Source organism: Formica exsecta, unplaced genomic scaffold, assembly GCF_003651465.1.
Source record: "Formica exsecta isolate Colony F162 unplaced genomic scaffold, ASM365146v1 scaffold365, whole genome shotgun sequence".
Classification (NCBI taxonomy): Eukaryota; Metazoa; Arthropoda; class Insecta; order Hymenoptera; family Formicidae; genus Formica; species Formica exsecta.
In genome coordinates this window covers 854,108-868,251 of record NW_021850897.1, presented here as the reverse complement: position 1 = coordinate 868,251, position 14,144 = coordinate 854,108, and the positions used below count along the sequence as shown (strand labels likewise).

Here is a 14,144-nt window from a genome sequence, read left to right as displayed (position 1 = left end):
AAAGTACACGGGAAATTACAGTAGTTCGTAAATTAAGTCAGAATTTATCACGTCGGTTACTAATTGGTCGTTGAATAAATATAGAGGCGCGTGTTTCGGACGGCGCTTCGCGCCAAACAGTGGCAGGGACAGATTACAATTTCGCCTAACCGTCTGATAAAAAAAAAAAGATTTCGCTCGAAGAGACCGTGTCGTGCGTTTTGATTCTATTCCGATCAGCAAAGAGCTTATGGCGGAAAAGTGTTGAAATGCACTCCCGATCGTTTCCATTAATATGTACCGGTTTAAAATACGCGTATTTAATCCGATCGACGAACGAAAGTTCCACATCGTTCGAACGTGGAAAATTCGCGAAATAACTTTTTCGAAAGCTTTGAGGATCGTCTATTTGTGCAGATGAATAAAATATCGGGTCGGATGCATTAACATCGATAGATACTTTCGCGGTTATTAAATATATATGATATTCCATACACACACATTTATCGACGATTTTAACGAATATTGGAGTATCATTATTCAATTGAATGCAATTAACAGAATAGATCTCCATAAGGATAAAATAAAAATTATAATACTTATGCAAGATGAGATTATCTGCTTTCACACGGTTAATTATTTAATTATAATTAGTTATTTGCAACTATTTCATGATTATTATACATTGTTACACAACATTTACATAAACTTGTGTGTGTGTGTGTGTATATATATATACAAATAAAGGAACAGATTGCAATAAATTTATGACGATGGATAATTACCTTGAGCAGTGAAATTAGCTACGATTCACAAGTCCTCTTCAGCCAAAAGAATTTACCGTTAACTAAATATTACAAATTTTTCCACGATTAAACCATATTTTTGAGCTATTTTGGATTTTTGATACTTTTGTTGTTTTATGTAAAGAGTCCCTTCCACGATCAACCATAATTTTAATGTGCAAAATTGCCTAATCTATAAATCATCGTATTATAATTTCGGAAATATATCGCGCTTCGCATAAAACGACGAAGGAAAAATTTAAACTTTTTCCAAGATATCGAACTGTTTGCGATTATACATTTATCTTTCCATCGTGGAAAAGTTTATTGAACGAACCGTACTCTCACAGTTGTATTACTAGACTAACGAAATGTAAATACTCTATTTATTCTTACTTACATATCGAAGGTCACTGGAGTGGGGATGGTATGCGATGCCACACTTTTATTGCTAGACTGCCGAAACGTAAACACTCCGGTTATTTTTCTCTACATACCGAAAGTCGCTGGAGTGGGGATGGTATACGACACGAAGAGGCTTACGATACAAAACTTTTCACATTTACTTTGCGAGCCTCTTATACGTAACATGATTCTGCGTTCTATCAGTGGATGGAAATCTATAAAAGAACAAGATTTACAATAATTATTCAATCTATATTCAATCAATGGTTAACTTTTTGAGATTTCGAGTACGAGTCGACGCTGTATATTTAAGGCAAATATTTTACGATATACTCTTCGAACGATAACATGTCGCACGTATACGTGCACTTGTACTAGTCTACTACAAATCGTCGCTTGGATTTTTCTGAGAGAGGCTGCGATAAATATATATAACGCAATTCTTTCTTACCTCGACGTCGATCGACGCTCGGCGCGTTTCTCTCGCTCTCGGTGATAATCGCAGTGACCGCTTTTACCAACCGGCCGAGCCCGCTTCGCGGACAGCCGTACGTGGCTCTGACGCATCGTCGATTAGTTCGTTCAAGATGGCGGTGCCCGGTGAGTTGTCTCTCGAGGAGATCCGCAATTATTTGCTGGAAAACGGTGGCACGGCACGCAATCACGATTTGGTGAAGCATTTCAAGCGATTTCTGACGGACCCGGAGACGCGAGGTGGGTTAAATTTCCAGCTTGTCGCATGTTTTCGCGACTGTCTCGTCGCGAGGCGTCGCCTGGTTTTCGCCTCCGCGATGTAAACACATGCGACAGCTCGCAGAACGAGCCTTGGACTTGAGCGTATGATTTTGCGTTACAGTGGAAGCGAGGAATCGGTTCAAGGAGTATGTCAACACCCTGGCCACCATAAAAAACGAGGAGGTAGGTTATACGGGCTATGTCGCGTTTCCCGTTCATTTCCTTGACAGGAGCGACTTGTTGCGCGCTCGGCGACGTTGCCGGTTCTGCTCGCGCGGTCAATTGAAAAAATTTCATACGAAGCCGTTGTTATTGTTGTGTTTATACTATACAAATTCGTCTTGTTCGGTCGTACTCGGATCTTAAATTATACATCGTAGTGTTATATCGATCGTAAAGAATGTTATATCTCGAGAATGTGCGTGTGTTGTGATTTATCTATAAAAAAAGCTGGGTTGAGAGAGAAAGAGAGAGCTTACGTTACGATGGAAAAACATAAACAACAAACTTCTCGACGGACTTGAACATGTATACGCGCGCGCGAACGTGTTTTGACTACAGTGGTGGCGATGAAAATATTCGTAGTGTTGTGTGAATAAAGTTTAGAATTTTGTTTTCTCGTTAATATCGTACGAAATATCGATTTCGCGCATAAACCGAAAAATGATATTAAACTTTCTAGGTAAAACGAACTATGTATTATTTAGATTTTAGAAAGTGAGAAGTAGAGAGAGAGAGAGAGAAAAGATTAATTTTGTAGGTTAAAATATAAAATTTATGTGAAAAATAAACTTCTAAATATTTTATATAAATCAACATATCTGACAAAAAATGGGGGGGTATAATTCAGAGACCCAAGAGCTTTAGATTCCAGATCTTGAAGGACTATACAGAGATTATAGACTATATAGAATTAAATTATATACCTTTGCGCCCAAAAAACTGCGCGTGGCTCTTTTGCCTTTTTATTCGGAGTTTGATACTAAATATTAACTTATAAATATGTAGCTAAAAATATACAAAGTTTATAAAAATATAAGTTTATGTGAAAAATAAGTTTCTCAGATAAATATGTAATATCGAAAATTAAGGATTTTTATGGAATTTTTATGATTCTTTTTTGCTTGGCAATTAATATAATAGAATAAACTTAGTGACGTGTATGTGCGCGGATCTGTCGCTCCTGTCAAATCATTCATAAACGAATCGCTCTTACAAAGTGAACGTTCCTTAACAGGGTGATAAGTACCTGGTCCTCAAGAAGAAATATCGGCAACCTTTCCTAGACTTTTCACCCCCTCAGTCAGTAGGATCTCCTCTTGCCTCTCCCGATCTAGCTACTCCGGTTTCTCCTCTGCGGGAGCCTCCGCCTTACCGGCCGCCACCCCCCGCGCCCCTCAGTCCGTCGTCGAACAGTTCTCACGCGAGTCTCGAGGAGTCTGCGATGCCAATCTCGGGTCGCGAAAACGACCAGAAAAACGATAATCCGGATACGTCCAGCCCGTCGGTACCACCTGTTCCACCGCGACGCAAAAGTCAGGACAAACTTAAGCTGGAGAACAAGGAAAATGTTGACAAGAATAAGAGTGGCTTCTCGGAAACCGTCATAAAGGTGAGATTTTTATCGATTGGTTTTATCGATCGGTGTCACCATTGCACAACGTGAAAGATAACGCCGACGATAACGATTACTTTTCATGTTTATAATTTATGTAATATCGAAAGCAATATTCGATGTAGCACAATAAAATATCTAGTTATAGTGTCAGTAAATATTGAAAACTTTAGATGAAAAAGTTAATAGATGATAACTGCAAATTTATTACGAGGATATCATAGAAATTTTTTTTTAAATTTACGTGCAGATGATTTCTGCTATTTTATTAATTCAGTATCATTTTTTTATCAAGATTATCTATTTATCTATAATTTATTTACATTTCTCGTGTGTGTGTTACACTTCGACTGTGTATTCTTGGTAATTAGTTGTAATTAAAATGCAGGACTATTCTGTGAAATCGAAACTGTTAAATTATAGGAGGATGAAACAACAACGACGACAAATCCCACCTCGGCTGAGCAGCTCAGCGTTCGCGAGCGGATGCAACGTTTCAACCGGATGGCCAGCGAAACCGATCTTCCTGCCAGGCCTAATGACACGACTACCTCCGCTAGGAAACGAGCCGATAAGGTAAGAGATCTTTTATATTGTTTTTTTCTCTTGCAATTAAAGTGTTGCGAACGACACAGATTTAAGTTGCAAATAGTAAATTTCGGGGGAAGGCAAGGAAAGATTCTCTATATTTGATGTAAATAATAAATATCATTTTAATATAATATAATATAATTCTAAAAAATCATACAAGACAGAGAAGAGTCAGATATCTTGGCGAAGAGATAAAAGGATATTGGTGTTTATAGCACTTAACTATTGCGCGTTTTTGGGGTCAATTATATACCGCCTTCTGGCGAAAGCGGTCGTTACACCTCGGCTTCCTCGCGAGAGTTAAATCATGGCAGTCGTCGTATTGTGACATCGCCCGCCGCTTATGTTTTCCAAACACACGCGGAGACACAAAGGGAAGGGAGGGAGGGTATTGAATTATCCCGACGGGCTTTAAATACTCCGAACGAGCGATTCGGCACGGAACGATCCACGCGCGAGGATGTCTTATACATCCCCTTGAGGGGTCGGGAGGAAGGATGCGGTGTGTACAAGGCTGACTGCTCATCTTGCATACCGAGTAGGCTACTAGGAATCCTTTCTCCGTATCCTTTACACGCGCTCTCGCGATGGTTCCCTCTCTGTCTTTCTCACTTACACTCCGTCTCGCGACCTCTATCTCTCGGTCTCCTTTTCTCTAGCGTCTCTCTCTCTCTCTCTCGTCGTTCGTGCGCCGTTTATCGCGGCGAGCAATATTCATCGCATTTGAATATCCTGCGGGCGGTATCTCGCGTAGCGATCAGGATGTTGCGCCGATGTTGCCGTAAATCATAATTAGCCGCGCCTGGAAATTAAAAGTGGAGGAGGAGGGATCGCGAGATCTTGGGGAGAAGAGCGGGGCATCCTGGGCTCCTTTCCGTCGCGACCAACAAAGCTGGCACCGGCAGGATGTGCCTGCCGCTCGTTTCTTTTACGCGGCCCGATCCTCCATCATAATTCCGATATGTTTATCGGGGCTCGCGATTAAAGACGCCGACCGTTTAAGACTCTCTACGAAGGAGGAAGGATGCGGCTGTTCTATACTTCCTCCGTCCGAGATTACTCGCCGTTCGCGCGTGGCTGCGGCATAATTCGTTTCTAAGGAAATCGAACATCTCATATGCATTTAGGATATATTTATCCATTTAAAAAAATTTTTACTAATAAGATATTCTGGCCTTTTGATTTTGTAATATGAGAAATGGTGCTAAAACTTTTTTTATCATTACGTCAGAGATCTATCGCGTCATCGTAAGAAAATCGTAATATATTTATCGCATAATCCTGTGCACGCTCGATCTCCCTTTCGCGAACGAAAATTTAGACAAAACGTTAACGGACACCGAAAGATTTTGACACATTATTTTATACGACTCTTTCGTCGTAACAAAGGGAAATTGTTTATTGCCGCGTGTTATATACATTGAATGGCCCATGATAATTATGTATTACTCGCGCGCCACAAGTCCGGTCCTGGCGGGCCGCCTTTTATATACGACTTCGACCGGGCCGGCCGTTAATTTTTATTGCTTGTAAGCGCGGAAAGGGTTTTCGGGCCACGCGGGGAGAATCCTCTCTCGCCTCCGGACATCCTGTAATCTCCTGGGAAGCCCGTGGGTGAGAGCCGCCACCTCTCTCGTCGGGCTTTCTTTACGGTAATTATTATGCAACGTAGCCGGGCGATTCCGCCCTTTGCATCCCTAATGACCGTTTCGTCTAACGCGGTGTCGCGTGCCGTTGGCCGACCAACACGTCGCCGCGTTTCGCATGGTTTCCCGTCATATTTTCTTCGAACAGCTGATTACGAGTCATTGAATGCGCGACAGGTACGTCACGATGATTGACAGGAAAATCTACTGGCGGGATCAGAGATGCAAAGAGGAGATGTTTGAATGCAAAATTCTAGACAATTAACGATAATTTTTAATTATAATTATATTTTCATAATTACTTGTAAATGTATATAAGAATTCTCATTTGTGTCACATACGCCTCGTTCTTGTTAGTATTCGACAGAGAGCTTCTTCAGAGACGCATTTAATGAAATTCTAGACAATTAACGATAATTTTCAATTATAATTATATTTTCATAATTACTTGCAAATGTATATAAGAATCCTCATTCGTGTCACATACACCTTGTTTTTGTTAATATTCGACAGAGCTTCTTCAGAGACGCATTTAATAAAAGTCTAGACAATTAACGATAATTTTCAATTACAATTATATTTTCATAATTACTTGCAAATGTATATAAGAATTCTTATTTGTGTCACATACGCCTCGTTCTTGTTAGTATTCGACAGAGCTTCTTCAGAGACGCATTTAATAAAATTCTAGACAATTAACGATAATTTTCATATTGTTCAAAATAGACTCACAAAGAGCCGTAAATATATTCATAAAATATATAATAATAATATATATATTTATTAATAAAATTAATACATAAATATATTCGAATACATTAATATTAACGTAATCGTTTAAAAGAAAAATTAGGAGAAAGACAAGAGATCGTTTCCATATTCATTAGAGAGCACGCTTATGAAAATTTTTCGCCTCGGTAATTTAAATTTAAAGTGTTAACATTAGATCAACGAAGGTTAATTCCGAATTACCATTTTCCGAGCGATTGCCCGCGCAGTCGCGAGTTATCTTCATCGTTAAATCTAAATTGTTGCTATTTCCAAGTATATCCGAATGTCAATCTGTTCAGCGAGTTTAAGCGCGCCTTGTTGTTTATTCAAGAAATATTTCTGTCATTAATCAAACTCTAAATAATTATATTTTTATAATTACTTGCAAATGTATATAAGAATCCTCATTCGTGTCACATACGCCTTGTTTTTGTTAATATTCGACAGAGAGCTTCTTCAGAGACGCATTTAATAAAATTCTAGACAATTAAAAATAATTTTCAATTACAATTATATTTTCATAATTACTTGCAAATATATATAAAATAAGAATCCTCATTCGTGTCACATATGCCTCGTTCTTATTAGTATTCAGAAAGCTTCTTCAGAGACTTATTTAATCACCGAAACATAATGTATTACACCAGTGTAATACGCGACTAATGCGGCCGTTTGTAGGCGTTATGCTTTTCCGACGACGGAGGCAGCTTCTTTTCTATGTAAATAGAAAAGAGCGCGGGTGGCGAGACATTTTACCTGTCGTCCTGTGAGAATTCTCGCGGTTACCTCGGTAAACGTTTCTCTCTGACGCGAGAATAATAATAAGATATTATAGCTCCGTGTATAAAAGATTCCATATTTTTGAGCTTGTTTCGCCGGTCGCCACGTCTAACGTTCTCGCGAAATAGCGTCACATATCGTGGAAGTTAAGACTCGAGTTCATTTGGAAATATTGGCAAAGTAGGGTGAAACAAGAGAGAGAGCTCTTTTATACGGATGCGTCAGCGTCGAAAGTGCGCCACGCTTGTACACTTGCATGTATATGTGAATGCCGACGGCGCCTTCGTCGAGACGCCTAACAAGAAGCTCGCTTTTACTTCGGCACCTCGAGGACGCGTTCTAATTAGGATCACGCGTGTTCGCCTCTTATACGGAGGGCGAGTCTTGTCGGGCGAGCCTCGTCCCTTTCCGTGCGGCAAAGAGCGAGGAACGAGGCGGGGAGGGAAAGGGGATGGAAACTCATCGTAAAGGCGCCTAACACGGCCGTGCCGAACTTGGAATTTCTGCCGTATAGTTCCGCATACATTAGGGACCTTGGATGAAACTTGGAGGGTGGTTTGCCTCTCGGCAACGAAAGGAGGCGAGGACTTGAAGCGCAGCGTGCTGCTGAAGGAGACAGCCGGAGGGGGAGGAAGGTGAAGGGAGGGTAGATCGCAGGGTGTAAACCGCACAAAGTAATCTTACAGAATGTATATGCAAAGAGGTTCAGAACGCGGTGAGGCGTAGCGAGGTGAGGCGAAGCGAGGGCACAGCTTGCATGATTCTATTCGCGACAATCTCGACAAGACACCTCCGCGGGCAAACTTACTCTCGTGCGGCTTACTTCCGAAGACTCGTCGACTCCTGATCGATGTTGATTACATTCCCTCTAATTAGCTTCTCTCTATTCAATATTTTTAATTATTGTTCAAAATAGACTCACAAAGAGCCGTAAATATATTCATAAAATATATAATAATAATATATATATTTATTAATAAAATTAATACATAAATATATTCGAATATATTAATATTAACGTAATCGTTTAAAAGAAAAATTAGGAGAAAGACAAGAGATCGTTTCCATATTCATTAGAGAGCACGCTTATGAAAATTTTTCGCCTCGGTAATTTAAATTTAAAGTGTTAACATTAGATCAACGAAGGTTAATTCCGAATTACCATTTTCCGAGCGATTGCCCGCGCAGTCGCGAGTTATCTTCATCGTTAAATCTAAATTGTTGCTATTTCCAAGTATATCCGAATGTCAATCTGTTCAGCGAGTTTAAGCGCGCCTTGTTGTTTATTCAAGAAATATTTCTGTCATTAATCAAACTCTAACGGCATAGAGCACTTGACAGGTGCACCTGGTCGTGGTGGTTTAAGCGCGTTGTACGGGCTCTGTGTACGAGACAGAGAGAAAGAAAGAAAGAAAGAGAGATATATACAGAGGAATCCATTTATTCGTTCCAAGTAGTCGGCAGATAGCACGAACCGTGATGGAAATAAAATCGTTTACATCTTGTTCCTTTAATTAGGCAAATCCACTTGGGCAAGAGTGCCAAGTCGATAAGCGACCGTAAGATAAGCCCGTTCATTACAGTCGGAATTTATCGATGTACCCGATGAGGTATATCGCTCTCCTGCAATGAATACTTTTTTTCTTTTTCGCTGTCGTACGCATAATCACGGGAAAATCAGTGGTCATTCGCGAGAGGGATAGCGCATCTCGTACAGCGCCGAAGGATTATCCAGAAGGCTATCGAACATTTCGCGCATGATCGAGTAAATTATGGCGCAGCGCTAATATGTACGGACGCAACACCTCTCATCCAACGATAATTAAATATCGCCGGTTTGATTTAATAACCGGTCGGATATAATTGCGGGTTGCGCGAAGAAGCGGACCGTGATCCGGCAGCGACACCAATTTTCTTGGCACCAGATGCGTATTATACAAATTCACGCTTAAGTTTCGTGCCGCGCACGACGCGTACCAATATAAACAAGCTTGTCTACAGGAGTAGTTAGCACCCACTGTTCCCGCGTGTAGCGGGGCGACTAGATACACCTCCAACAGGTCCGCCGACATTTATTCCGGGCCTATTACGAGTTAATCTTGAAGGCACACACAGCGCGCATTATCATTTAAATTGGTGTCGTTATGCACGCGCATTAAATTTGTTTGCTCAGCGGCTGGCTGCGACGCCTCGTTCCGCCTCGTCTCTGCTTCCGCCAGAATTCTTTGGGCCTTTATGTGGTAATAGGTAGGGCACACAGATACCGCTATATCGCGTAGAAGCGCGCACAGAGGAGAAATGGCGAACGGTTTACAATGGATTGTGCTCGTTGCTTTCTCATAATTCCTATCGTCCATCACGTTTTCGTACCGGCTCGGGCTTCTGGTCTTACGCTAATCCATCAACCACCGCTTCTTCTGGAAAAAGATCACACGGTGGATAACATGAGATTTCTTTTTTCGAGACGCTTATACTAAATCAGTTTCGTTGATTACCTTCTTCGTTCCCTGGCGTTCTCTCGGTGAATGGCAGCACTCCGGTATTCATCCGCGGGAGTCTCATCTCCCGTAGTGACAGTCCCGGGACTCTACTGAAAACTGACTCATTGTGACTGTCACGGCAGCGACGGACAGGATCCGCCCTTCCGGGTCATGGGACTCTTCTTGGTGGTCCGATCGTGGGATCGAAATTTTTGAATTATTGTCTGGTCATTTTTTTTTTCAATTTTTTCGTCCTTGCAGAAGTTATATAATCTTTAATAAATATAAAATTCAATTTTTTTAAATTTTTAATAGATAGAAATAATTCTAACAGATTTCAATGGAGTAAATAACAGTAGCTTGCCGACTTTCTTCTGAAAATTGACTCGTATTTACTTTACATTCCGAGAATATCTTATTATCTCTGCACGCGAACTTAATCTGGTTCTTCGTTTTTTATTCGTACTATCTAAATAAAATTTCTTCGGAATTTTGTTCTTCTTGTCCACTGTATGCACGGCTCGCGATATTCCAATGTTCTTTTAGTCCAGAAATCAATTTGCGGCCTATGCTGATCGATTCATATTCTCCTCCATCGCGAAGATAATCTGCCCGTTAAACGGTCATATAGGCCTTGCGAGTCTCTAAGCTCGCGCGCGTACTTTATGCCGCGCGATAGTACGGTAAGCCAGGAGCGTACCTTATCAGGGATCTGACTCGCGCAGTGAGCGGCTATTTGTATTCATAAGTCCGCGGGAGGCCGGCGCTCGCTCCCTGGGCACAGTCCTGGGACCGTTCTAGGCCGCACAAGGCCCGACGCTGTTCCCCCGGGACCAGTTCCGTCCGAGGGCACCGTTCGCGATGCGGGGTAAGAAGGTAGAGAAAAAGAGAGAGGAGGGACAATAGAGGGCCACGTCATTCAGCCGAGAGGCGCTCTTCTCCGCGGACATCTCGGCACCGTCGACGTACATATACATGCGTGCATATATATATACACGTTCGCTCGGTCCCGAGAGCTGTATGTGCCGCTGTATGCGCGTTCGAGAATGTGACCAGTCATCGAGTTATTTAATTTTTCGTGGCACCCCCGCCGCGCGTGTTTGCTCAGCCCCGCTGTGAGCACAAATTACCTCGCGACCGAATCACCTCGGGCGAAATGCCCCGGGTCCGCGGCCCGTCCGCCCCCTCTTGTAACCCAGCGTCCGCTGCCATCAGCGTCGATGACGCTTCTTATCCCCCGATGATCTTCAAGACGGAAGTCTCCACAGAAAAAAGATGACACGTCTCTTTCTCTCTTTCTGTCTCTGCGGTCAGAGTCTGCTCATCTTTCGATGTGGCAGACTTCGGATTGATCGAATCGCACGAGTAAGAGTCTCGAAATTTGAAGGATTCGATATATATTTTTAAAATTATCTGGGAAAATTTATTATGCAGTTTGAAAACAATACCGTTATTTTTTTACCGATTTGTGATATCCAAAGCAGGAGAATAATTTTCTTGTCGGCTAGAAGTTATTTATTATTCTTGCATTGTATCGGGGTCTTAATCGACATTATTTTTTTTTTTAACACGATCCTATAAGACGTTCAGAATTTATTCCTAGCAATCGCGCGAGGACGTAGCTGCAACACCTGAACCCTTTACGCACAGAGGACATGGGACCAAAACGGACATGCCCGCGTTCTCTCCCCGTGGCCTAGGTGCGCATATATACGGTCAGTCCACCTCGCTATCTATATGCTAATCCATTGAGATGGTACCCGTAGATTACACCTCGGAATTAGCCCAGAGACCCGGGTATCAGGGCCGCACAGACAGGCCGGGCTGTGTATCTATACGTACCTTTATCCCACCTTATACACGTAACCCACCCGCCGTCTCTCGCCCTGCACTTACAAGCTTGCGTACACATACACACATGCCCGTGTAAAGATCAGACACGCGTGTACAGGTGTGTATACCTGGCGGAACCATCGTGGTTCGGTATAGAACCTGGATGACTCGGCGCTTCCAGTTCGTTAGCCCGTGTTAATAACGTTAAAGAGGATGCGATAAACTCGTTAGGGGACGAAACCGCGCAGGCGGCTAAGCTCGACCTTCATCGAGGTACATCGAGGACCACAATGGTGCCACGCCAACACTGCTCGCTTCTTCATCGAATCGAGCATATTACCCGGGCAGATTCTTTTTGACATTTACGATACTTCTAATATTATTGTCTATAAACGTTCTCTCTCTCAGATAAAAAAAAAAAAACTTCGACATTTTGCCTCGTTGAATGTCGATCAGTATGCAAACGTGTATAATGTATAAATTGCTTTGAATGTGTTTTAATTTTCTTGTTGGCCACACGATACATAACGCAATAATATCTACTCGGTGATCGTACTCTCGACGCTATTACGCAGCACCGGCGTAGATTAACACGCGTTCGTCACGCCCAGTTATTTCGTGAAACGGTACTCTTTTTCGAGAAGTTAATTCTATGACGGTTCTATCGCGCCAACACATCGGCTATTAAGATTTCTTCCGTCCGGCAACTCTCTAACATATTTTACGTCAACACACTGTTAGCCTCACGTTTCTCGCAGACATTTATCATCAGACTTATTCGCTATGCATTACAGCTTACACTTATTACAGTTCAATGATCGTATAGATTATACAGAGGATACATTTTTCTGAGATTATATCTGAAATATATTATATATAGTCGGGGCTATCGTACACTTAATCGCGCTATTATCATTCAGAAAGCGAGCGCCGATTATATGAAGCTTTATCGTTGGAACCCTCTCGAAACTGTGACATTTGCCGGTGGAACAATCGCGCGGCGACAGAACCGTGTGCTCGAGCACCGCGGTAAATTTATTATCCGACGGGAATATGATCGCGCGACGCGTATTTGCGGGACCGAGGTACACCGAGGAACACGGTACGTAGGTACGTACGAATATAATCCTGTCAACGAAAGGGTCGGAGGGACGGGAGGGAGAGAGGAGGACCGGTTGTGCGAGAACGAGCGCGCGTTGCGGTGTCGATGCCCCCCGTGTTTGGCCCATCCGGACCAAATTCGACGTGTGCCACCCGCGAAAATACGAGGCCGCGGGTTATGAATCATACGCCTCTCATACGCCGTTATCGCGCGAGATAATAATCGTCCGTGAACGCTAATTTCCCCGGCCACCGTGTAATCGCGCGACGCCGACTTGTCGCCGCTCGCGTGATTACGCGCGAGATTCATCCGTCGACGAGAATTAATTTCGTTCGAACCGATTTCAAGCCCGAGAAACGGTATAGTTAGTCGCGAGTTAGTCGCTTTATCATTTTACATCATATAATATTTTGCATCTCGATTAACCGAAGCAAAATATTTCGTGTCAAAGTATCGTTCATCAAATCGCGAAGTACAGATTATTATTTATCTTTTCTCTTTCAAATCCGATTATTTGATCGACGGATCGATTTAAACTTTCGAACGAATGAAAGAGAGAGAGAATCGGCGAGGCAATTAGAACGAGGATCGGAACATCGTGCCGGGCATCTCTCGTCGTCGTATTTCGACGCGATTTCATTCGGCCCGCGACTGAACCTTTGGATTATGATCCCCGACGATGGAAATGGCGTTAGGTAGGTGGGTATACCCGAGATAGGTAGGCATTATGGTGGTCGTTGGGAGGCGTCGCCGAACCGAACGCTGAATCACCCAGCGAGAGTTTTCCTGTCAGCGGCAGGACGGGCACCGCCATCCGACGAAGCCCCGTGGAATTGCCTCGCACGGCCTCGAAATGAATGCGCGAACGCCCATTAGGGGAATAAATCAGGCCAATGTTATCCGCAGGATCGCATAATCGATCTCGCGCGCTCGACTAATCCGGGGCCTAATCGTTTCACGGCGCTGCCGTGGCCAGAAAAGTTCCTCCTGACGGGAGAAAGGGGAGAAGAATCGTTGGACGGATAGGAGATTCCTCTGCAATCGCGATGCATCTCGTATTAATCTAGCGTATTCCAGACGGAAACTCGGAGAATTAACAAATCGTGAATTTAAATTTTGTCAGAGTGTTGAGGTGAAAGCGCAGAATCTTTTTCGCAACGTAGCTTGTTTTGTTAAATATTCAATATTCAATATTAAACCACGAAGCATTAACTCTTGGATAGTAAATGATGTGATAGCTGCGCATATAGCAGAGACTGGGTCAAAATTTTGATCCATAGCAAAATTTCTTTTGTACATATTGCAGATTAAAATTTTATAATGGATTTTAATTGTAATATCTATATATTTTATAGAAATTTAATTTTATTATACATAATAATGTATAATATATTTAATATTAAATATACTATATATTAAATA

General features: G+C 42.4%; 1 protein-coding gene across 3 annotated transcripts in view; it reads left to right on the top strand.

Annotated features, from left to right (window-relative positions):
- The first annotated feature begins 1,740 nt into the window (after nucleotides 1–1,740).
- Nucleotides 1,741–14,144, top strand: part of LOC115239159 (ankyrin repeat domain-containing protein SOWAHB) — a 116,303-nt gene continuing 103,899 nt past the window's right edge. For all 3 annotated transcript variants that reach the window (XR_003884598.1, XM_029813525.1, XM_029813524.1), the window contains exons 1-4: nucleotides 1,741–1,883; nucleotides 2,026–2,087; nucleotides 3,142–3,516; nucleotides 3,943–4,095. Coding sequence is in view for 2 of the 3 variants with exons in the window: in XM_029813525.1 (XP_029669385.1) it covers nucleotides 1,757–1,883; nucleotides 2,026–2,087; nucleotides 3,142–3,516; nucleotides 3,943–4,095 (717 nt within the window). In the remaining variant the exon portion in view is untranslated. The remainder of the gene's footprint in view (nucleotides 1,884–2,025; nucleotides 2,088–3,141; nucleotides 3,517–3,942; nucleotides 4,096–14,144) is intronic.